This window comes from Lissotriton vulgaris, chromosome 3_2 (assembly GCF_964263255.1).
Source record: "Lissotriton vulgaris chromosome 3_2, aLisVul1.2, whole genome shotgun sequence".
NCBI classification, from domain to species: Eukaryota; Metazoa; Chordata; class Amphibia; order Caudata; family Salamandridae; genus Lissotriton; species Lissotriton vulgaris.
In genome coordinates, this window is record NC_141690.1 from 111,485,396 (window position 1) to 111,510,075 (window position 24,680).

Genomic DNA, 24,680 nt, shown 5'->3' on the forward strand with positions numbered 1-24,680 from the left:
GTGCCGATGTCATGTTCCTGTTTTACTAGTGGGTGCCTTGTTAGCTCTTGGTTTACTCTTAGTTAAGTGATGTCACATTTATACCATCCCCTTGGCGTTCATTTGTTTTTTTGTTTGATTGTTAAGGAAGGGGGCGTATTGGGTTGTGTGCGTGCCATGCGTAGAACTGCTCTGTTTATGGTGTTCTACATTCCGTGTCAGGGGTTCGGGAAAAGTTGGTTGCTGTCGGACTGCGGGGACTGACGGTTCAACAATAAAAACTGTAAATACTTACAGAGTCGTTTTCTTTTCACTGAGTAAAAGCACGAGGACCTATGCAGCACAGCTCTACCCTGAAGCACTTTACAGTCCTTCGCTCTGAATCTTCCATTATGGATAATTTTTACGAGACTAAATTTTTGTCACCAACCACTCAATTGCCTGTTTTTATACATAAGATTGAAAGGAATTGTGTTGTCTTGTAACATTTTAAAGACTATATCGATTTTTTTTAACTAAGTAGAAACGCTCTTTTGATTTGTTTTTAATGATTTCATTGGAAACGTTCTGTTTGATGCTTCAGAAATAGAATTGTAATGATTTTAATTAATCTTACAATAAATATCTATATATCTTGAGGGATAAAAAATTAGATTTCCCATACATAAGGAGTATCTGACTATATTATGTTAGCATGATGCATCTATATGTACCCTCTTTGCTTGATATATATATATATATATATATATATATATATATATATATATATATATATATATATATATATGTATGTATCCATCTATATTGCTTTTGCAGGGAGGACAGAATTTATTCACTCCTTGCGTTAACCCTGCTAACAGAGTAGGCCGAGAACCATACAGACGCCATTTTCTGAACCTTTGCATGAACACGGGCAGTGATCACGTGTTAGTCTCCGGCAGTTGTCAAGCCCCAGTTCATCTGAATTACTGGAAGCAGCTGAACGTAGGCTGTTTAGTCGACTGTCCTGAGATTCAAGGTCGCATCTAGCTTTGGGTACGATAAGCGCATTCTTGGAGGAGCCGTGCCTGCACTCCCGGCACCAAGACGGAAGGGAGTCACCCCTCCTGATCTCCCCAGTAATAAATAGCTAAGCTTTGAACTAATCATGTGTGCCATATATGGTCCTTTCCTGGAGCTAGAGGGCCAACAGGTGTTTTTCCTTTTACAGTGATTATATGTGGTGAACTGAAAAGTATATAACCTCATGTTTGAATGCGAGCCAACAGTCTTCTCCGCGCACCTGATGGGTGAGGGTTGGAGAGGCTCCTCTATAGAGTATTTTTGCTTAATAAAAGATTGAGACTTCTTCACTGCCAACTGACTGATTATTTGGTAAATGGGATTGGGGCTATTGGTAGGCATAGCCCTTTATGATATTTTTATGGTACTTCAGTTGGCGACTCTGGTGGGACTCCGTGATAGGGTCGTCCTCCCCTTAACTGGGTAGAAAGGACAAAGAAAGGGGAGCTCTGGTCGAGCGGGTGGATGGAACAACATTTTTTTATTTACTCCGCTCTCGTGATCAGAGTGCCCTAGCTGCTAGTGACCATTTGCCGGAGTCCTACGGGCGCAACCCAGGAGCTGGCCGTGTTGGTCTTCAGGAGTTGGCAGTGGAGAATACGCAATTGTACCTGCGTTCACCAGGTGAGTGGATTGTTTTTTTGGTGTCCTTTGGTATGCACTGTTGAGCAGTGCTTCTGAAGCAGTTAACTGTGTAAGATTTGGTGGTCGGTGTACCAAGGAGAATCTTGGGGGTCTGACGTGGCAGCATTGTGGCTGCACGAGTAGATGATCCACGGACTTGTTTTGTGAATAATAGAGACTCCGATCGGACGCCCTGGTGTGGCTCGTGTGGTGCGCATTCGGCCGGACTGGTCTGGGAAAGGCCTGTGGTTGAACCTGGGTAGCCTTTGGGATATATCTGAAGTGGTGCTAAGGAAGAGGGCTTAGTCAGAATAGTCCCAAGGGTGAACCAGGAAGACTGCAGGATGGTCTGTAGGACAGTCTGTGGTTATACCTGTCCGACGGTCTCTTGGTAGTCTTTGGACTGCTTGATTTTGGTATCTGTTGGTCCTAGGATGCTTGATTCCGGTCCAGGAAAGACATGGCTTGGCAGTTCGGGCTAGACTGTCCCCATGAGGCACAGGGTCAAGGCTGATTTGCATATGGCCATGTCTGAACTGGGGTGGTGTGGAGTGCAAAAAAACGATGGATTTAGGCCCAGATCTCTGTAATGAGGTGAATGTATGACATTGTTCTTCATTCTGTACATCAATTGTGATTTTTGCATCTGTTGGTCTGCAATCTGAATTGATTGATTTTCCATGAACAGGAGTCGACAGGCTCTGTTCTTTGCTTGGAAAGACAGAAAAGAGACATGTCATTTTGAATATATTTTTATGTACATATATTATTGTTCTATGTGTGTTCGAATAAGAGTGAGGTTAAATATGTTGTGATTGTTTGAACAAGGCCATGTTTGAAAGTACATTTTTATGATTGAATAAGGAATACATGACAACGATCACTGTGTCGTGTTTTAGCAAATTTAGTTGTTTTGGATATTGTCACGGTCCTAATGATACACGATAGGCTGAAAGTCAGCCTGCCCCGCCTGAGGGTACTCGTCCACCTCCACCTTATGCCCCACAACGTATATATCTTGTTGTTTCCCCAACTCCAGTACAGGTCCTTTTAGCCTCAGCCCCTGTTGTTTCCTCTTCCCCTGTCTCTCCGGGAACGTCTTCTGTTTTGTCTCCCTCTGTGTCTGAGACGGCTACCTTATGGTCTGTTACATTACCATCTACCGTTATGTCCACAGCTGTTTTGTATCCCCCTTCCCCTGCATGGACTTCGCAGTCTGCGAGCACAACCCCATCCCTAGCTGCTTTAATGAGAACAAATGGTTGAAAATCAGTCATCCCATTGGATGCGACAGCCTATTTATACTATAACTGATATATGGAGCATGCTCTGAGACTTTGAGCCTGTTATGCAGCAACATGCTCTGAAACACATGGCCACATGTCTTAATACTTTATGGGAACAGTGTTTTGCAGGAGGGATGGCTCCCCAAGTGATGTATTATATTCAGGACAGGGCTCATAAGTCTGAACTTAGACCAGAGGTTGTGTACAAACATGTCGAGGTTTTATTAAGTTATCGAGAGCGGATGCACCAAAAATGTTCCTCATGGGACTCTCAGCACCCTATGCGGGAAGCCAAGGACAGAGTGGGGGCAAGGTGTCAGTACCCGTTGATCAGCATGGTCCTTATGTAAAGGCGCATTTGATGGGGACATCTGAAAAGTTTTTAGTTGACACGGGGGCGAAGAATAGTTCTAGTTCTCGTTCTCTGGTCCCAGGGGCTGCTCTGTCCGGGCACAAAAATGTTTCAGTGGGATTCTTGCGAATTCTGCTGGTAATCCCCATTTCCAAATATATTCCATTCACAATTGGTCCAGTTACGGTAGACTCCCCGTTTCTTTTGACTTCCCATTGTGGTGAAAATTTATTGGGCTTGGATTTGTTGAAGAAATTACATGCAAAAATTCATTGTTCACCTGATGGTGTTTATTTGACTAATAATCCCCTTGGCAAGCATACTTTGCAGTGTTTCACCAAAAATGAACCCCTCCCTCCTGAGTTTGCTGGTATCCCAGAGACGCTGTGGGCCACTGGAGACACAGATGTAGGATTATTAAGGATTCCACCCGTTTCTATTACTCTGAAACAAAATGCTCGGCTTCCACGTTTACCTCAGTATCAAATTTTGCCAGCGGGCGAGAAAGCTTTGCTCTTCATCATACAAGATCAAAAGGGGTGTGGTGGAGGAGACGGCTGCTAATGTATGCAACAGCCCCAATTAACCGATCTTAAAAAAGGCCCCAGTTGGAAGTGATCCTGACTCTGTTGATACTTATCGTTTTGTGATTGATTTGCGTGAAATTAATAAAATAGTGGTGCTCCAATACCCTGTGGTTTCTGACATCATGACTATTCTTGCCATGATTCCTCCCACTGCAAAATATTTCTCCGTGATCGATTTAAAGAATGCTTTCTTTAGAATTCCGATACACCCTGATAGCCGTCATATTTTCGGCTTCTCATTATCTGGTCGCAGCTTCCAGTTTTGTTGCGCTCCCCAGGGGTATACAGAGAGTCCTAATATGTATAGTCAAGCTTTGAAGACATTGTTGGATGATTTGGTCCTGCCCCCTTGTAATGTGCTTTTGCAATATGTTGACTATCTGTTAGTGGCCTCCGATAATGAGGAGGGTTGTAAGGAAGCCACTGTACAATTATTGTCTCATTTGGCAGCTAATGGTAATAAAATATCTCTTTCTAAATTCCAATATTGTCGACAGGAGGTGATCTTCTTAAGTCATCTGCTGTCGAAAGTGGGGAGGAAACTAACCCCTGAGCGTGTGACTACTTTAGCTAATATGTCTGTACCTCATACTCAGCCTGATGTTCGTGCATTTCTCGGCATAACTTCTCACTGTCGTCAATGGATCTCTAATTTTTCCCTTCTTACTAAACCTCTCCTGTATTTAACCACTAAAGATGTGCATGAACCTTTACCTTGGACTGATGATTGCCAAAATGCCTTCGACTCTTTGAAATCTGTGCTTTGCTCTGCACCTGTTCTCGGTACCCCTGACTACCAATAGCCTTTTGTGATTTATGTGCACGAGGTGGACGGTTGTTTGCTTTCTGTGTTAACACAAGGATTTGGTGGTAAGCAGAGACCTTGTGCCTACTTCTCTGCAGTGTTGGACAATGTCGCCAGAGCACTCCCTAGCTGTTTAAGGGCTACTGCTGCGGTTGCGGTGGCTATTCGACAATCGGAAAGGCTCATTCTGAACACTGATCTCACAGTGATGGTACCGCAGTCTGTGGATACATTATTGAACAAAATGAAGACACGGCACCTTACGAGTGCACGTCTTACAGGTTTTGAATTGACTTTGTTTGCTCCCCACATTACAATTAAACGATGTGCCACTCTGAACCCTGCCACATTACTACCCCTCCCTTCGAACCAAAAGAACAATGATTTGATTTGATTTGATTATTGGATTTGTAGAGCGCTCAAATGCCCAAGGGCGTCTTGGCGCTAAATGACTATGCTGCAGAAGTGGAAAGAGCCGTGCGACAGCCAGACAGGACTATGCTGAAAAAAGCCAGGTCTTCAGATTCTTACGAAAAGACAACAGTGAAGTGCTGTTTTTTAGTTCTACAGGTAACTTGTTCCAGGTTTTTGCTTTGTTCAGTAGGAAACTTGTCCCCCCATATTAGTTGTTTAAATCTGGGAGTTTTGAGAAGCTTGGCACTACTTGACCTTAGAGTCCTAGGAGGTTCATAACATAGTAAGTTTCTTGTCAGAAAGTGAGGGCCTGATCCATGCAAAGTTTTGTAAGCCAGGCAAGCAGACTTGAATTGGATCCTTTTTTCTACGTGGAGCCAGTGGAGACTTCTCATTTTATGGGCCACTGGTTCAAACCTGGGAATATCCAGTACCAGCCTGGCTGCTTCATTCTGGAGCAGCTGTAATTTTAATAATAGCTGTTTTTGCAGCCCTACATGCAGTGTATTTCCAAAATCTGTTTTTGATAGAGCCAGCAAGGTTACCAGGATTTTGCAGGTGTCAGGAGGGATATATGGCAGCAGTTTCCTAATCAGTTTTAGCGTGTACCATACAGAGGAGGCAAGTTTATTTATTTGCACATTAAAAGTAAGTTTGGAGTCAAATATGACCCCCAGGTTCCTTACGTTGTCCACCGGTGACGGGCATCTGCCGAGACTGTCGGGCCACCAGTTGCTTGACCAGATGTTAGGTTCAGCCCCCAGTAGCAGGGCCTCTGACTTATCGCCATTCAACTTTAAGCAGTTTGCCTGCATCCATTGACTGACTTGGTCCATTCAGTGCCTGAATCTATCCGCTGTCTCGGCAGTGTTGTTTGAAATTGCCACCACTATTTGGGTGTCATCAGCGTAGGAAACTGGGAGGAAGCCGCAGTTTCTGATGATGTTGGCTAAAGGGACAACATAATGTTAAAGATGGAGGGGCTTAATGAAGAACCCTGGGGGACCCCCCAGGGCAAGCTGAATGACTTTAATACAAATTCCCCAAGCTGGACCGAGAAGGATCTCTCACCAAGAAAAGTGGCCAGCAATGCGATCGCTGATGCATGTAGGCCTATTTCCTCAAGCCGGGATAAGAGTATATCATGGTTGACGGTGTCGAAGGCTGCCGACAGGTCTAACAATATGAGGGCAGCCTCCGCCCCGGGTCCAGTATACTCCTAATTTCCTTCGCTGCCATAACCAGAGCAGTTTCAGTCCCATAATCCTCCCGGAACCCGTATTGGGAGTTATCTAAGACATGGGAGTCCCTAACAAACCCAGCAAGTTGAGAGTTCAGCAGCTTTTCTAAGATCTTGGCAGGGAATGGGATTCTCGATATCGGCCTATAGGTGGCTGGGATAGAAGGATCAAGGTTAGGCTTCTTAAGGAGGGGAAGAACGAAGGCCACTTTCCACGCCTTCTGGAAGCAATTGGACTGTATTATGTTGGCGAGGAGCAGCTGAAGTTGATTGTTGAGCATCTCAGGAAACATATGCTGGACCTTGAGGGGGCAAGGGTCCAGGGGGCCCCCTGACTTGGGTGACATAACAAGATGATTAATCTGTTCTACTGACGGGACTGAGAGGTTACATTTTGGGGAACTTGAAACTGAGGGCTTTCCCAGATTAGGCTGGAGATTACCCCTTGCCTGTGAGTCGCAGTGCGGAGAAACAGAGGATTTGTAGATGAGTCCCACTTTGTCAGTGAAAAATAGCCCCAGTTAGTTATACAGATCCAAACTACCTTCTATCTGTTTGACTGTAGGATCAGTGATTTTTTTTACAGTGACAATCAGTTCTTTACCAGAGTTTTTTGCCTCATTGATTTTTTTTACGAAAAAGGCCGATTTTCCTTCAGCTATCAGTTTCTTATAGGTAGCTAATGGTTTGCAGTACGTTTCTTTCTCCCTAACCTCATATTTGGCCCTCCATCTCCTTTATGCCTGCCTGCATGTCTGTTTTTGTAATCTTAATTTCTCTGAGAACCAAGGCTCCGAGAAGTTTTTCTTCTTACGGTTTTTAATTTTAATGGAAGCTACTGAGAGAACCGCTGATTTGATCCATTTATCTACTTTTTTTGTAGATACATTGCAGTCTTGATCTAAGCCTGATATAGTAGCACCAAGCTGTGCATGCAGTTCAGCTATATCAATCTTGTCCCATTCCTGGTACGAGAGTTGCCTCCCCCGCTGGATCCTGAACGTTTTTGTGTGGTCAATGGTTAAGGTGAAAGGGACAACTTTGTGATCAGACCAGGGAACCGGCATCACATCCCCTATTTTGATGTTAGGATTGGAAGAGAAGATCCCATCCAAGGTGTGACCAGCGGAGTGGGTTCCTTGTAGAACTAATTGGGTCATGCCGCAGCTAGTCATGGTCTCTGTGATGAGTATCGTATTTTTGTCTTCGACTTTTTCAAGGTGGACATTAAAGTCACTCAGAATAGTGTAGTCTGCCCCCAAAAGACTGGACTCCAGAGCGGGCCCCAGCAATTGTGACAATGGGGAACTAGCCTTGGGAGGCCTATACAGCAGAAGTCCCGCAAATGTGTAGTTATTAGTGATGCACATTTTAAACGGTAGAGTCTCACACTCAGGGGAGTTCAAGCCCTCCAAACCCCCCCACACCTGAAATGCCTCTTTACTGATGATGGCAAGCCCTCCCCCCGCTTCCCATTTCTGTCTGCTCGAAGGAGAGAATATCCCCCGGGACTGCTAACGCCAGATCAATATCTAAGGATTTATCTGCCCAAGTTTCCGTTATAAATAACAGATCTAAGTCATGAGTGTCAATCAGATTGGCTACTTCAGTATTATGTTTCACTAGGGACCTGACATTCACCAGTGCTGCCTTTATCTGTTTACTTATAATAAGACCAGGCTGGTGAAAGTGACACGCTGCTGTGCCGCAAAGCGTGTAACAGAGGTGCAGCAGACAACTAGGGCAGTGTTTGATTTCTTCCAAAGGATTGAGAATCTCACAAACCAACTTAGTCCGTAGTTCCCTCAGTTCTAAGCTGTTATAAACCCTCCTGTTCGCTTTGTTCTCATTTTGTGCAGAGATTCTGGCCCTCGGTCCGGCCCAGGCGCGGATGGGCGTGAACGGGCGCAGACGGGCTTGCCTTCAGCGAGCCACCGTCGTGCCCGCTGCGCGAACATAACAGCATGAGTTTGAATGGTCTTAGGGTTTCAACAACTAGCCCGCTCATCCCCGTAATTATCTCTCAGCCGGAAGTGATGGCGTGCTGACTGCGCCCTCCGGCTCCTCCATACAATCGGCACTTGCCGTGACGGACCGGGGAGCATAGGCGGGTAGCTACTGCCAAGGATTGTGAACAGTAAACGGTAAGGAAGCTTTGCACAATTGTATTTTAAAAATCCAGCAGTGAATACTTTTTAAAAACGTAAGTTACCAGCACTAGCACCACGATGTTCGAGCTACGCCATTCACGATCTTATGGTGTTCATGATTGTATATTTCGGACAGAGGAAGAGACGAAGGAACGGGTAGACCTGACAGACAATCCTCTATCTTACCCTCAAGGGGAGTTGTATGTCGATGGCTCTTGTTTCAAATTACCAGATGGCACGACAACTGCTGCATATGCGATAACTACTCTTCACACTGTAGTTGAGGTTTCTCGAGTACCCTATCAATCAGCTCAGGCAGCTGAGTTAGTGGCATTGCTTTGGGTCTGTGAGCTAAGTGAAGGATTGAGAGTAAATATTTACACCGATAGCCAGTACGCTTTCGGCGTGGCTCATAGTTTTGTCCGACTTTGGGCCGAAAGAGGTTTTCTCACTTCCCATGGTCAGCGAATACAGCATGGCCCCTTGATTTTGCGATTGCTGACCGCATTGACATTACCAGAGATGGTGGCTGTAGTTAAATGCAGTGCACACAAGGCAGTGGTTGATGCAGTGGGTGAAGGTAATACCTTTGCTGATCAAGTAGCTAAAGAAACCGCAAAATCCAAATTGACCTCAATGTTTGTGACTAGCTCTGCTAGGTGGGTGGCTGAAACAGAGATGTTTAATAACACCATTGAGAGTGCCCAAGAAATACAAAAAGAAGCTACCCCTATGGAGATGGCTCATTGGAAAGGGAAAGTGGGGAAATTAGATACAGAAGATTGTTCAATTGATTTGACAGAAACACAGCGATGGTTATTGCCCAATGCATTAGTGAATGCGGTGGTAACAATGGCACATGGTTCGGCTCATATTGGGGCGAAAGGTATTTGTGCATTAACCCCTTCGATGCTCATACCAAGCTCAGCTCATCATGAGGCACTGTTGAGCTGTGCTCATGATGAGCTGAGCTCGTCATGAACACACCCATTAACATTATGGCCCATCACAGGAGGAAAATCTCTCAAGCAGCCAAGGTGTTAATAAATCCTGTATGGTACAATTCCAATATTCCAAAGACTGCTGCTCATTTGGTGCAATATTGCATGGTTTGCTTACGACATAATCCTGGGGGCAGGGAGTCTGTTCTGAGTGGAAACTTTGCACCACCATCTTTGCCTTTCGAGGTGCTCCAAATGGATTATATCCAGCTGGAGCGTGTAAATAATTTGAAGTATGTCTTGGTCGTGGTGTGCACGTTCAGTAAATGGGTGGAAGCCTACCCGACCAAGAAAAATACTGCCTTGGTAACGGCAAAGGCATTGGTAAAGGAATACTTCCCACGCTATGGATTGCCTCGGGTGATCTGGAGTGATAACGGAAAACATTTTAATGCAGATCTTATCAGTCACATTTGTAATGGATTACAGATTAAACATAAATTCCATGCGGCTCGACACCCCCAGTCCGCTGGGTTGGTCGAGAAGTATAATGGGATACTGAAGCTCAAATTGGCAAAAATCTAAGAAAGTACCGGATTGAAGTGGCTAGCTGCTCTACCGCTGGCATTATTGTCAATACGGGTTACCCCACATTCTCGTTCTGGATTTTCTCCCTTTTTGGGCGCCCTGCTAATGTTTGGGGCATCCCGAGACCCAGAATGTTTTGTGATATAGAATATCCTATGTTGACAGACTATCTGTATGCTTTGACTAAAGATCTTCCATTCATCAACAGGTCTCAGCAGTTTTGCAGCCCCTGCTGGAGGGTCTCAGGCATCGCTTGGAGCCAGGACAGTGGGCTCTGGCCCGTAATTACCAGCGAAAATCCAGCTTGGATCCGCGTTGGTCCGAACCGTTTCAAATCTTGGTTGCCACGCGGATGGCGTTAAAGGTGAATGGCAAGCGACACTGGATCCATGTGTCACATCTGAAAAAACTACCCCTCCATCTTCCGTATGATCAACAAATCCAGGAAGGGGTTCTAACCCAGGAAAGTAAGCGAGTTCCTCATTTTGTCCCTTTTTCTGATGCCCAGGTAATTGGAGAAGGGCAAGGAGAAGGTGTCTCGGGCTCAGAAGGGGCTCAGTCATCAGCACAAGTGATTGCCCCAGATTCTGTTGCTCTTACAGTCGAACGAGAGGCTTGCAGTACCCCTGTTGCACCGGATTCATCATCCTCTGTTTTGTTCTCTGATACGGAAGTGCCTGGCCATGCTCGATACAACCTGCGGCCCAGAAAACAACACGGTACCCCAGGTGAATATGGAAGGAGGTAGGGAAAGACTTGAGTGATAGGGTACAGACCTGTTAAACGAATGTCTGTTAGATGTGCTTCTGGGGTACTGAGCATGACACTGGACTGAACGCGCTGAGAGCCTTGAACATTTGCTTACTCTGTTCAGAAAGAAAGACTGAATTTCTTCTTTAAAAGGGCCCAGGTTGTGTTTTCTTCAAGGGTTATGTGAGATCATAACTCCAACGTGAGAGGCTTGCTTTGGTATTATTTGTGATGAACGATAGGAGCCTGCCTGTGAGGCTCTAAACGGACACAGGAAAGAAGCACCCTCTGGCAGGTTGGACTGCAACGCCCACGTTTATTTTTTGACTTTTAGTTAGCATGTATCCCTTTGCTCGTTTCGTTCCTGAAGAGGAACATCCTTTTGTACCACGTTATTTTCCTACATATATGCCTGTCTTTTCTAGTTGGACCCAACGAGTTAAAATTGCATTTACAGTTATTATAGCAATACTATTAATCCCATTGATGGGAGTATTCATCTATTTGGAATTTCGCCACCCTATGCATACTATTTTAGGAACAACTGCCCCACCTCCGGAACATGTGTTTCATACTTTAGCCACCTATTAGGAAAGGCATCGTCAGACTTATGTGAAAAATGTATTTGTTGAAATGCTTCATCAAACACACAGCACCACTAATGCTACAAATTGTTGGGTTTGTGGTCTCTTGCCTTCTGTTATGCACAAGCATGACTTATTCATATCCCCACCCTTGTCTCATATGGGCAGTTGTGAGGCTTGGTTTAAATTACTTTCAATGATGTATATGTATTATACTGTGGACACTCAAAGGTTTTCGGAAACGGATTATGAAATGATTGTAGCATATATCAAGGTTCATCAAGGATTCTACCCCTAGGGGAATAATGGAGAGGGAACCTTAGATCCAAATGCATGTATGAATATGTATACAACGCATAAAAATACCACTTGGTGGAAAAATTAGATTTTGGATTTTGTAGAGTTTAATTTCACTCAGTATTTTTGACAATTTAAAGACCGAAATGTTACTGAAGACAAGGCTATTCCAGTGCCTATACTAAATAGTACCTCAGCATTCTGTGTTCAGGAAGCAGGTATCAGTCAGTAGGAGAAAGCCGTTGTAATTATACTTATCCGTTGCGTACCTTTAGCAGCCCCCCATTGTTAACCCCTACTAAAGTATATTTTGTTTGTGGAGAGAATACCTATGCTTGGCCTCCACGAGGTTAGACTGGACGTTGCTCCCTGTCCTTCCTGTACCCACCAGTCTATATAGCCCCTTCTAATTATCACAAGGATCACCGCTTAGATAAACGAAGGATGCTTGTTAAGAGAAATAAAAGAATGATAGATACTACCGATATAGATCAGACAGATACTCCTGAACAGCATTTTACCGACATTGTAAAAGGAGTGTTTCCCATCTGGGGGCCTATAATCACCAGCAAAGAATTACGTCGTTTGTCCAGAGTAGTTGAAGGGGTAATTAACACTCGTGCAGGAATATTGACTAATCTAACCGACTGCTTCAAGTGACGAGGATCGTTTCGCTTCAGAATCTTATTGTTTTAGACGTTATCTTGGCAGATCGAGGATGAGCCTGCTCTGTGATCGGCAGATCTTGCTGTGTTGATATCCCTGACTCTGCCCCCTCCGTTCATTTGGCTATCCAGAAGCTATATCGTTTAGCTTCTGAAATACATGTTGAGACAGGTACATGGTCCCTCTCTGGTTGGTTCTGGGGTCTGTTGTTTTCTTGGGGATGGAAAATTATGATAGTGCTGGCATATATAGCCGGTATCATATTCACGTGCTGCCTTTGTGTACAATGCGGACCTGCATGTTGCTCTTATTGCGCAACTAAACTCACCTCCACTTTGAGCGGTCCATCCCCAGCAGCAGTAAAGGCTCAGTTGGTTCAGCAGGAGCTCAAAGATTTTATGCAGATTGATGAAGGAATATTTGAAGACTGAGCTGTTTTTCGTTAGCTACATCATGCTAAAAGGCCCGTTTGAGGGATAAAACATTAGATTTCCCATACATAAGGAGTATCGGACCATATTATGTTAGCATGATGCATCTATATGTACCCTCTATGCTTGATATATATATATGTATCCATCTATATTGCTTTTGCAGGGAGGACAGCATTTATTCACTCCTTGCATTAACCCTGCTAACAGAGTAGGCCGAGAACCATAAAGATGCCACTTTATGAACCTATGCTTAAACACGGGCTGTGATCACGTGGTAGTCTCCGGCAGTTGTCAAGCCCCAGTTCATCTGAATTACTGGAAGCAGCTGAACATAGGCTGTTTACTCGACTGTCCTGAGACTCAAGGTCGCATCTGGCTTTGGGTGCGATAAGCGCATTCTTGGAGGTGCCATGCCTACACTCCCGTGCACCAAGACTAAAGGGAGTCACCCCTTCTGACCTGCCAAGTAAAAAATAGCTAAGCTTTGATCTAATTATGTGTGCCATAAATGGTCCTTTCCTGGAGCTCGAGGGCCAAGTGGTGTTTTTCCTTTTACAGTGATTATATGTGTTGAACTAAAAAGTATATAACCTCATGAGATGTTGGCTCGACATATGACCCTTAACAACACTCTGGACCCGTCGCAAAACGGCTTCAGATCGGGTCATAGCACGGAGTCAGCCTTGTTGGCCTCCACGGAGTGCCTAAGATCTACTCTTGACGCCGGTCAGAGTGCAGCGCTTATATTAATAGATCTTAGTGCTGCCTTTGATACGTTGTCTCATGACATCTTGTTGTACCGTCTGGAGGAAATTGGGATCATGGATCAGGCCCTGGAATGGTTCCATGCATTCTTGACGGATAGATCCTTCCGGGTCTCGGCACCACCCTTTCGGTCTCAAGCCCATTCCAGGTGATGATGGTAGGGAAAAACACCTCCCTTTGGAACAAACATTGGTGGCCAGCTTCCTTAGGCATTATGCCTGCAGCCAAGCCAGCGGTCAAAAACTTGTAAGTGTGGCTAGATGCAGATCTAAATTTTCTGTGCCACACGAAGAAGGTGGCAGCGAAATGTGTGGGCTTGTTGAGGGGCCTTCGCCCTATTTTGAAGTTTTTTAGTGCGCCTGTTCGGCAGCTTATCATTCAGGCTACAATTATATTGCGCCTAGATTACGCTAGTTCACTACTTTTGGGCGCAAATAAAGCTGAGATTCTGCGTCTACAGCGAGTTCAGAACTCGGCAGCCCGAACTCTTGTCGGACTGTCTCGTAGCTGTTTTGCTAGAGCCACTATCAGAGCCTTACACTGGCTACCGATGTAAGCTAGAATCCAGTTTAAGGCACTCTGTTTAGCATTTAAAATCTTGAATGGCACTAGCCCTGAGCTGCTCTGTCCTCTAGTATACTCCTCAGCGTAACTTGCGCTCCTTGGGTCAACATCTGGTAAATATACCCAAGTTTAGACTCTGCTGTGTTGGAGGATGCTCCTTTCGACTGTTGGCAGCCAAATTGTGGAACTCCTTGCCTGTATCTATTCGTAGCATCGATGAGCTTCTCCCTTTTCGGCAAGCCATTAAGACCTACCTTTTCCCTCTGACTTAGGTTCTTTCTCTCTCAGTTTCCTTTTCCGGTACAATGATACGGTTAGCGCCGGGACGCCCCTTAGCTGGGGCAGCTGTGCGCTCAAACAAAACATTAACATAACATAATATGTTTGAATGCGAGCCAACAGTCTTCTCGGCGCACCTGATGGGTGAGGGTTGGAAAGGCTCCTCTATAGAGTGTTTTTGCTTAAAAAAAGATTGAGACTTCTTTACTGCCAACTGACTGATTATTTGGTAAATGGTATTGGGGCTATGGTAGGTATAGCCCTTTATGTTATTTTTATGGTACTTCAGTCTGTCGGAAAAATAATATTTGGCCATTAGGGTTAACCCAACACAGGCAAATAAACGCTTCCTTTGTCTTTTATACCGCTAACTCTGAAACTAACATGCAGGCAAATAACACTAATTAATGCTTGCATTAAAAGTATTCTGACTGGCTGGGATAATGCCAGCATCTAATACAGGATGGAAAGTGTAGAGTTATAAAAGTTATTAAAAAAACACTACCGTAATCAAAATTGCTTGCCATGACTTATCCCTGATTCTTAATTAGTGATGTCAGTAAAAGCTTTATATTTACCAATAGTTATCCACACAGGAAGATGAAATGTTCCGTTCCTTTAGAGTGTTTTGTAATTCTGTTTGGTTCGGACTACTGCACGAGTCTCTGAAAGTTGAACAACAAGGAATGGTAAGCACCGTTATACACCAGTACAACAGATATTAATATCGAAGCATAAAACATTTCTGAGGCTGAAATCCAATTCTGAAACATTTGTAGTTGTACCAAAATGCCAGCTGCATGTTTTAAAAAAATTAAAAAAGAAGTATTGGTTCAATTTATGAGTTCAGGACCCCCTCAAAAAAGTTTAATAATGCACAAAAAGGGATTCCTCTAAAGAAGTCTGGAAAGAAAAGCAACTTGGATTAAATCATCTATTAGGGTCTTGTTTTAGAGCTTTGATTGTACACAGGCAGGAACATTTTGAAGTCATATTTAGGAGTATCGATCTATACCTGAGTGGCCTTCATCTATGGATTTCGGTCAGCTGCCCTGACTTTTCCTTCCCTGGTGTGCACCATAAGGATAGAATTAAAAATCTTGGCTGCTTGAAAAAAAATGCTGCTAGTATTCATGCCTAAGGCCATTTTAAGAAGCTGTGTTAGCTCTTTATTATGTGCAGCAGCGGCACTGCCCTTCAGGCATCCTTAATCATGGATAATTTGGGGGCAATATGACTGAATGCCTGTTAGAAGGTGGTTTAGACAGTATGGGCCACCAGATTTTTCGCTTTTTGAGCACCTAATTGTTGAACTTTTACTGTGGGGGAGCCTCATAAGTTGGGACTCACCCACAGTAAACTCATAATGAAAGAGACTGCATGGGGATTTCACTGGGGTCCCCCTGGCTTGACCAGTCTACTGCGCAGCAGCTGGAGTAAGGGACACCGGGCTGGTTACATGCAGACACATGTGTACATGCGTGTGCACACATATAGGGGCTGCGCAGGGGAGATTCCTAGCGTGCACAGTCCAGGAGCAGCTACCAAGTGAATGGTGTGGCAGGACTTATGCAGAATTGGGTGGTGACATGGAATAGGCTTTATACACTGGGAAGGAAAATGCCAGGGAAAGTCAGTGTGTTTTACTGTTTTTCACTTCATTATTCCCCTATGAGGATGTGGAGCCCATGGGCTAGATTAACTTTCATAAGGCCGACAGATTCCAGACACGTACTAAAGTCCACTGTAACAGATGTAGGAAGGAGTATTCTGCAGAGTCAAAAGTCATATTTGTACTGCTTTTGGGTCATCCTGAAATGTGACTGATGTCGCAGTGCAAAAAAAGTGAATGTGTGAAACAGAAAAGAAGGTTTGAATATAAAATTAGTTGAGGGGGTACTGAAAATTTTATTCTGGTGCTACTCGCTCTTCCAATGTTAAAATGTAGTCAGAGACAGTACCAAAAAATATTTTTTGACTGCCCAGATGTACTAGAAGGTCAACATGTTTCAGCAATTAACGACAGAATATGTCTGTGCTTCCTTCAGGACCCAATAAACTGATAGCTACTGCAACATGCTGTTGTTCAACATAAAAATAGTGAAAAAGGGATAATTAATGAATAGAGAAACGAATACAGAGATCACGAAACAGCATATCCAAGCCGCTTGGATGCTGTTTCGGAGTACCAACGGACTGAGCGGTGCTTCCCTCTTTTCCTGAGCCATGGCCAGGTGGGGTGAGGTCTGTACCTCTTATGACTCTGTGATTACACATGATCTAAGATACGAGAAACGATGTGGACCCCTAGTGGATTCAGGGGATCTCTGTATTCGTTTCTTTATTCATTAATTATCACTTTTTCACTATTTTTATGTTGAACAACAGCACGTTGCAGTAGCTATCAGTTTATTGGGTCCTGAAGAAAGCAAAGACATATTCTGTCGTTAATTGCTGAAACATGTTGACCTTCTAGTACATCTGGACAGTCAAAAAATATTTTTTGGGTACTGTCTCTGTCTACATTTTAACATTGGAAGAGCGGGTAGCACCAGAATAAAATTTTCAGTACCCCCTCATCCAATTTTATATTCACACTTTCTTTTCTGTTTCACACATTCACTTTTTTTGCACTGCGACATCAGTCACTCTTGTGTATAAATATTCTCACAATTGAGTTATAGGACCATAATGAGACCCGTCCGACCGGATGAGGGCGTCCGTTACCATCTGGGCCCTCTTCCGTGAAAGTGAGTGGCTCTCCTAAGGGTGGTCATGATGGAATCCCAAATGATGAAGGGCGGTTCCGTATGGTGACTGATGGGCATCCTTATCTGACCATTATTTGGGTTTGCTAAAACTGACCTTATATTAAGACACATGTGGTGGGGACGCTAGTTGGTCTTGTAAATGCACACATCACGTACACATCGATTTTTCATTAGACCCTCTGACATTTTTTGTGTAGTTTGATATGTGTAGGGATCATGTTAGAGCACGGTCTTTAAATAATTCCCTTTTGGCCCTAATCATTTGATTGTGTTTTTTCATCCAGAAATGTCACATTTCTCTGTGTCAAGTATAACCAGAGCCTGTCTGAGGGCTGACCTCAGAAGGATGGATTGATTACCTTTCTTCCCAAGCTAAGGCCTCCTCACCACAAAGAGAAGATGAGTGGGGCTACAGGCTCATCCATCAGCAGCTATCACTGGGTTCCAGGCACCAGACTGCACCAAGGAGGTAAGGCAGCAAGGGGGGAAGGGGCTTTTTCAGAGGCCATGTGGCAAGAGACCCAGGATGATGCCATTTTGAACCAACCTAAAGGCTGCGCAGGAAGGAGGAAGCAGGGGCAGTGAAGTGACGTGTTGCTGTTTAATAGGACAAACAGAGACTTCCAGCCAGCTATCTACTCAACTTTTAAAAAGTGCTTGCACAGGAAGAGAAGCGCTCTCTCTCGGCTGTGGGCTACTGAAGCAGAAGGTGCTGGAGCCTGGCGCAATGGGCAGTTGGAAGGAGGAACCCCCTGACTGCCCCCAGGATCCTGAACAGTGCCAGGAGAAGAGTCCAGGACCAGTGTGCAGAAGTAGGGGTCTCTTCTCATGGAGAAGAGAAGCCCAGGAGGAGAGCCAGGCAAAAGGCTGGCGCAGGGAGCCAGTGAAGACTGTTCCCTGCAGAGTCCACCCTCTTGGAGATAAGGAGGAAAAAGGAGAGTGCTACCAGTGGCTGGGGAGCACCACAAGGAGCAAGAAGAGGCCAAAATCATCCAAATCGTACTCCTGGGGGCCAAGATACACCCCCCAGAAGGTAGGCAACCTTTGACCTCCAAGAAGACCGACGACGAAGTGCGTTGGGCTCCGCCGCAGGTCTTCATTGTGCCCCCGGGGTGGGTCAGGTCCCAGGGGCTGCCCCCAACAGCAGAAGTCTAGGTGGGGAGCGCCATCATCGCTCCCCGTGAAGATGGTGCCAAAAGGGGCTCGGGATCCCAACTCTGGGCCCAGCTGACGGTGGGGGGGTGCTGGCATGCCCCCCCACGAAGATAGGTTGGGGAGCGCCATCATGCTCTCCGTGAAGGTGCCCCCACAGGGTGCCAGGAGCCCACCCTGGCCACTGCCAGAAAATTAGGCCGGAAGCGCCGTCGCGCTCCCCTTGTGGATTGGTAGGGGGAGGGCCCAGTAGCCCAACTCTGGGCCCCGTGTGATGAGGTGGCAGGTGGGGAGCGCTGTCGCTCCCCCAGCCAAGAAGCTAACCCGGCGGGCGCAAGGCGCTTCCCGTGAACATGTCCAGGGGCCCAGGACCCCATCACTGGGCCCCGAAGCAGAGGAAGTGGCGGTTGCGGGGTGCCCGGAGCCCACCCTGGCCCCCGCCGAAGAACGGCAGTCCAAGCCGGGGGGGGCACCATTGCGCCCATGTGAAGGTAGTCTGGGGGCCCGGGACCACATCTCCAGGCCCCAAATGTGAAGTGAGGCCGGGGAGTGCTCTCGCACTCACCCACAGCCATCGCGAGCCTCGGGGTCAGCCCGCCAGAGCAGGCAGACCAGACCTGCAGCGCCGGCTCCCGCAGCTGTACGCGAGGGTGCTGGCTGGGCGGTGAGCCGGCGGAGGCAGCCCGGGGTAGCCGGGGGTGGGCTCCCCCCAACAGGAAGGCATGTGGGGGTCTCGGGTGGGACCAGGACCCTGAAAAGAATTAGAGAAGGCACCAGGGGCCCGGGTGGGACAGGGCCCGCAACAAACAGGAAGAGCAGCCGGGGGTGGGCTCCCCAAGCTGCAAGACTCACCTAGGGGTCTGGGTGGGACCAGGCCCCTCACTGAAGATGGGACAAGCTGCCCAGGGCCGCCATCATCTACCGCTCGGCTCTCCCTGGCACAGCGGGAGAGTCGCTCATTGTATATGCAGCGAATGGGAAAGAGCTGTCCATAATCCTTTGCAGAGCCCATGTCGGCCTGCAAGAGAAGACACTTTTTTGGTGTGTGGTGACCCCAGGAGTATGGGGTAACCGTCAGAAGTGTGCAAGGTGCAGGGGGAGCTGCTGGAGAAGCAAAGTCTCCCCCAGCACGAAGAAGAAAAGCCCCACCCCCCAAGTCTCCTGGGAAACTGAAAGAAATAACCCCTCAAGCGCTCAGCACAGCCATTAACACCTCCTGGGCTGGAACTTTTGTTCTACATCTGGGGGTGTACTGAGAAGTGCATCCAGGAGTGAAAGGCTGAGCTGGGGATGTCTGGAGAAGGGCATCCCCTGGAGGTGAAGAGGTGTAATTGCACCAGAAATGCATTTACTAACCTTATTTCTTTTAGAGGGACTGAAAGGCACATGTGTAATGTGAAGTATTTGTGTAAGGTGGTGTCTTAAGCATAGTGGGGTTATGTTGCTAGACATTCCTGCTATGGTGTCTGGGTGCATATGAGTAATCCTGTGATTTCATCTGTGATGCCTTTAGGGGCTGTAATTGCAATGCATTCTAATGATCCACAAATGTGATGAGTACTGTCAATCTAAAGTGATGCTCATACATGTATTCTTGCGGCTGCGCTTAGGTGAAGACCCAAGACTGCTAGTCCTTAACATGGAGAGGTGTATACTTCATGGTCAGTAGGAAATGCTCAGTCAGGGTTATGTGTCACCATGGCAGGGTTACCTATTTTAAATATCTATAGGTAGCAGTCCCTGGCCACCAGACCTTTTTTCTTCTTGCCTTTCCAGGACCATGTAACGGCCTATGTCAGTAACTACTTGAATCTCACACTGCCCAGCACACCTGCAACATTTAAACATTCTGGGGCAGATTTACAAGGAAGTGCCGCAGCGCAGTGACACAAGCCATTTGGCTGCGCCATGCTGCAGCACCTCCAAAGCACAGGAATGCGACATATTTTCAATAATATGTCGCATTCCTGTGCTCTCCCCTGTGTTGGCACACAAACAGCTGCCATGCACCCTTACTCCATGGTGCAAGGATGCCTGTGTCATAGGTAGATTGTTTTTGTGCAGGAAGGGACACCTTCCTGCACAAAAACAATCACTACAGGCATTTTCCTCATTCAATGCGTGTTGTAGAATGCAACACGGATTGAAAGAGGAAAAAACAAGAAGAAATGAAAACATTTCTCCTCGTTGCGTCACCCTCCGCCTCCCCTGGGGAGGCATAGCATTCACAAGCATTTCCAGATTTATGATTCCTCGTAAATCTGGAAATGTGTCTTGTTCCATGGGTGTTGCGTGGGTACACCCACAGCAACGAATCACTGAAAAAATAGAAAATATCGACCTACAGAAATATCGACATAGGAGTATCGCAGGCAAGAATATCGACATCCTATCTACAACATGGTAAGTACAAAAATATCGAAACCAAAATATTGATGTTAAAAATATCGTAATTACAAATATCGTTTTTTTCTGTTAAAAAAATTGGTAAAATAAAGTAGTTAAACATACTTAATAATGTTTAAAAATTAATACACACATAAAACAATAACGTAAATAAAAAGTAAATAATTATGTAATACATTTAAAAAAATTAATATACTTTCAATATTTTTAAAATTAATTTTATACAACATTATCATATTAAATAGCTAAATAAATAAAACTACTACTCAAAGGGCAAAAAAAAACTACAGTAATGAAAACGTTGGATAGCGTAGGACTTAAAATTACTATTCCCACTCCAGAAAATGTTACAGTAGGCGAAACATTGGATACCGTAGGGGTAAAAATTAATATTCCAACTCCAGAGAGTGAAACAATAGGGAAAGCGTTGGATAGCGTAGGGGTAAAAATTAAAATTCCCACTCCAGAGAGTGCAACAGTAGGGAAAGTGTTAGATAGCATAGGGGTAAAAATTATTATTCCAACTCCAGAGAGTGCAACAGTAGGGAAAACATTGGATAACATAGGGGTAAAAATTACTATTCCTACTCCAGAGAGTGCAACAGTAGGGAAAGCGTTGGATAGCGTAGGGGTAAAAATTACTATTTCTACTCCAGAGAATGCAACAGTAAGGAAAGCGTTGGATAGCGTAGGGGTAAAAATTACTATTCCAACTCCAGAGAGTGCAACAGTAATGAAAACGTTGGATAGCGTAGGACTTAAAATTACTATTCCCACTCCAGAAAATGTTACAGTAGGCAAAGCATTGGATAGCGTAGGGGTAAAAATTAATATTCCAACTCCAGATAGTGAAACAATAGGAAAAGCGTTGGATAGCGTAGGGGTAAAAACTTACTATTCCCACTCCAGAGATTGCAACAGTAGGGAAAGTGTTAGATAGCATAGGGGTAAAAATTATTATTCCCACTCGAGAGAGTGCAACAGTAGGGAAAACATTGGATAACATGGGGTAAAAATTACTATTCCCACTCCAGAGAGTCAACAGTAGGGAAAGCGTTGGATAGCGTAGGGGTAAAAATTACTATTCCTACTCCAGAGAGTGCAACAGTAGGGAAAGCGTTATATAGCGTAGAAGTTAAATATAACATACTATAATTGTTGTATTTAAAATAATTCATAATTTATTTTTTAAATAACTACATCATTTACGAATCTCCATTAATAATTATTAAAAACATAATTATATTTGAATAATTAATTAACAATACATTAACAATAAATACCAATAAATATTATTAATAAATATTAGTTACCAAATAATAAATATTGAACAATAAAATATTTTTCATTAAAAAAACATATTGATTATTAAACATTGATTAACAATTAACAAATATTAAACAATAACATTATTTTTTATACCAAAAATACTTTTATGACACATTAATTACCAATTAATAAACAATAATTTCCCATAATACAAATGAATAACCAATCAAAAAAATTAATTGCCAATTAAAAAATAATAATGACCAATTAAAAAATTAATTACCAATTACAAACATTAATAACCGATTAAAGAAATTAATTACCAATTAAAATAATTAATTGGCAATTAATAATTCATTAAAAGTAAATTAATTATCAATACCAATAAATAAAAATAAATCATTACTTAATTACAATTAAATTATTCCCACCCAATTCCCCTATAAACCCACAACTGGCTACAGAACTTAAACGCAAAAATTTATTTATAATTCCTAAAAATGTATAATTAATTTAGTATAATTCAAATATTGATATTAGTAACATCGATATATCGATATTGCTATCTTCGATATTACTTAAATCAACATAATAAAATTTGATATTACTTACCTTAGGGTCAATATTCTGTCCAACGATATTCTTGACCTCAATATTCTGTACCTTCGATATTTCCAACTCGATATTTCTGTAGGTCGATATTTAGGAATCGATATTTAGACTTTGCACCCACAGCAACACCCATGGAACGCCCCTTTCACGCAAAGTGCTGCCTGTAAAGGGGCCATATATACAAGGACAGGAAAAGCCGTGCAGGGTGGATTTTCCTATCCTTGTAAATATGGAGCAGTAAAATATGCCACCAGTATGTCCCAAAAAGTGACGTACTGGTGGCGCAGGGGGCTTTTAAATCTGCCCCCCATGAACATCTTAGCCACTTCAGCATGCTCATTTGCCCCCATGGCGCGCGGGCACACATACACACGCACGCACACACACGCACACACACAGCAAAACTACTGGCTCCTTTTAATCCCTCTCAATTTACACACCAAATGCACCGAACACATGCAATCTCATCAATGCATATTCCACAATCATACACACAGCAGACATCTCAGACCTCATCCCATCATTTGACTTCAATTACATTTTTATTACAAAAGAATCCTGGTTCTCCACAAGCACTACCCAAATCCTTAATGCCTTGCTAGCTGAAACTTTTGCATCCAGGACATTGATCAGCCCTAGGCAACTGGATGAATTATAGTTGTTCACCAATCGCCGTAGCCTTGAATTTCACAGCAACAGACAAAAAATAAATACAAATACCCCCGATCCACCACTAAAACCCTCCAAGCTGAGGAGTGCAATTATCATCAACCTCTTCAACAGCAAGGTAAACAAAACCCAACAGATCTTAGAAAACGAAAAGAACTGAATATCACCTCAACTATTCCACATTGCAGCTCAACTAAATATGCTGCCTTGAACACCCCCTCATTTGGCTATCTGATTACTCTGCTTCACTCCATAAAGACAGCCACATATCAAAAGAGCTTCATGCTATCATCTAAAGTAAGTTGCATATGTCACTAATTAAAGTGATCAACAATTTCCTCACCCAGGACACATTCTTATATTCCCTGAAGCCTGTTGAGACCTTGTTGTCCTTCCGGATAGTATCTATTATGAATCATGATGTTCTCAAAAATGACAAGCTAATCAGCAACATGGTCTTACTTGAAGATTGCGTTGAAGATTTGGAAGGCCATCTCCAGCCATCTACATGAGAAGATCAAGAACAACATCCTTCTCCAGTACTAACAATGTGGGATGATGTGACAATGCCGCATAAAGGCAACAACCATCAGTGATCAGTGATCAGTGACGCCCTTAAGAACAAGGACATTGGCAGCCCATGTCTTCAGTCACTTCTCAACTTCTAGTCCAGTTGGTGGATTTCCAAGAAATGCACCTGACCCCTGTTCAAACCAGTTCTGGGTGCCTCCCTGCCAGTGATACCTTCTTCCTTTGATTAGTGGGGGTCTGTATTCTCAATCACTCAGCAGGAGATTGGAAAATTCGGAAACAGCCTGAACAACGATTTTTTAACAACGAGTGGCCTCAACAACGACTCATAAACAACGACCTGCAACTGAACCACGACCACCGCGACAACTACTTAATTAAACAACGATTGGCCTTAACAACGACTTTAAACATGAAAAAAAATGTAATACATTTAAAGATCATTTTGAGGCCAGTAGATGGCACTGTAGGATTGTTTTCAAATGAATTTTTCATGTTGACGTGTTTATTTTTTTTATCGCTTTAAATAGTGCATTTGGATAACATTTTCTATTTAATATGCTGCCAATTAAGTTAGCATTCTAGCTATGCCCACTTTCACATCCCAGGTTCACAGTGTCTTTCTGTGTGATCTCTGGCATTTTGCACTTTTTTAATCAGATTCTAAAAATAAAGTAGGTTGATGTGGCCTTCTGCATCAAGCAGCTCTGAATATAAATTATCATTCTAAGAACAGTCCTCCCGGGAGTTCCGCTTTCTTTATCCAATGTTAGCAGGTTTCTTTTTCATCACTACGAGTGTCCTTTTCGCGGGTTTCATTACTTTATTTTCCTCCATTCCTCTCTCTTTTCTGCCATTATTTCTGTAGCTCTAGGAATGGCTCCACTACGAGTATTTTCATGT

At 44.1% G+C, this 24,680-nt stretch overlaps 1 protein-coding gene across 3 annotated transcripts in view; it reads right to left on the bottom strand.

The window, feature by feature from the left end:
* LOC147725392 (ADP-ribosyl cyclase/cyclic ADP-ribose hydrolase 1-like) overlaps positions 1-24,680 on the bottom strand; it is a 355,077-nt gene that overhangs the window by 22,896 nt on the left and 307,501 nt on the right. For all 3 annotated transcript variants that reach the window (XM_086964520.1, XM_086964519.1, XM_086964521.1), the window contains one exon: positions 14,946-15,032. In XM_086964520.1, coding sequence (XP_086820646.1) covers positions 14,946-15,032 — 87 coding nt within the window. The remainder of the gene's footprint in view (positions 1-14,945; positions 15,033-24,680) is intronic.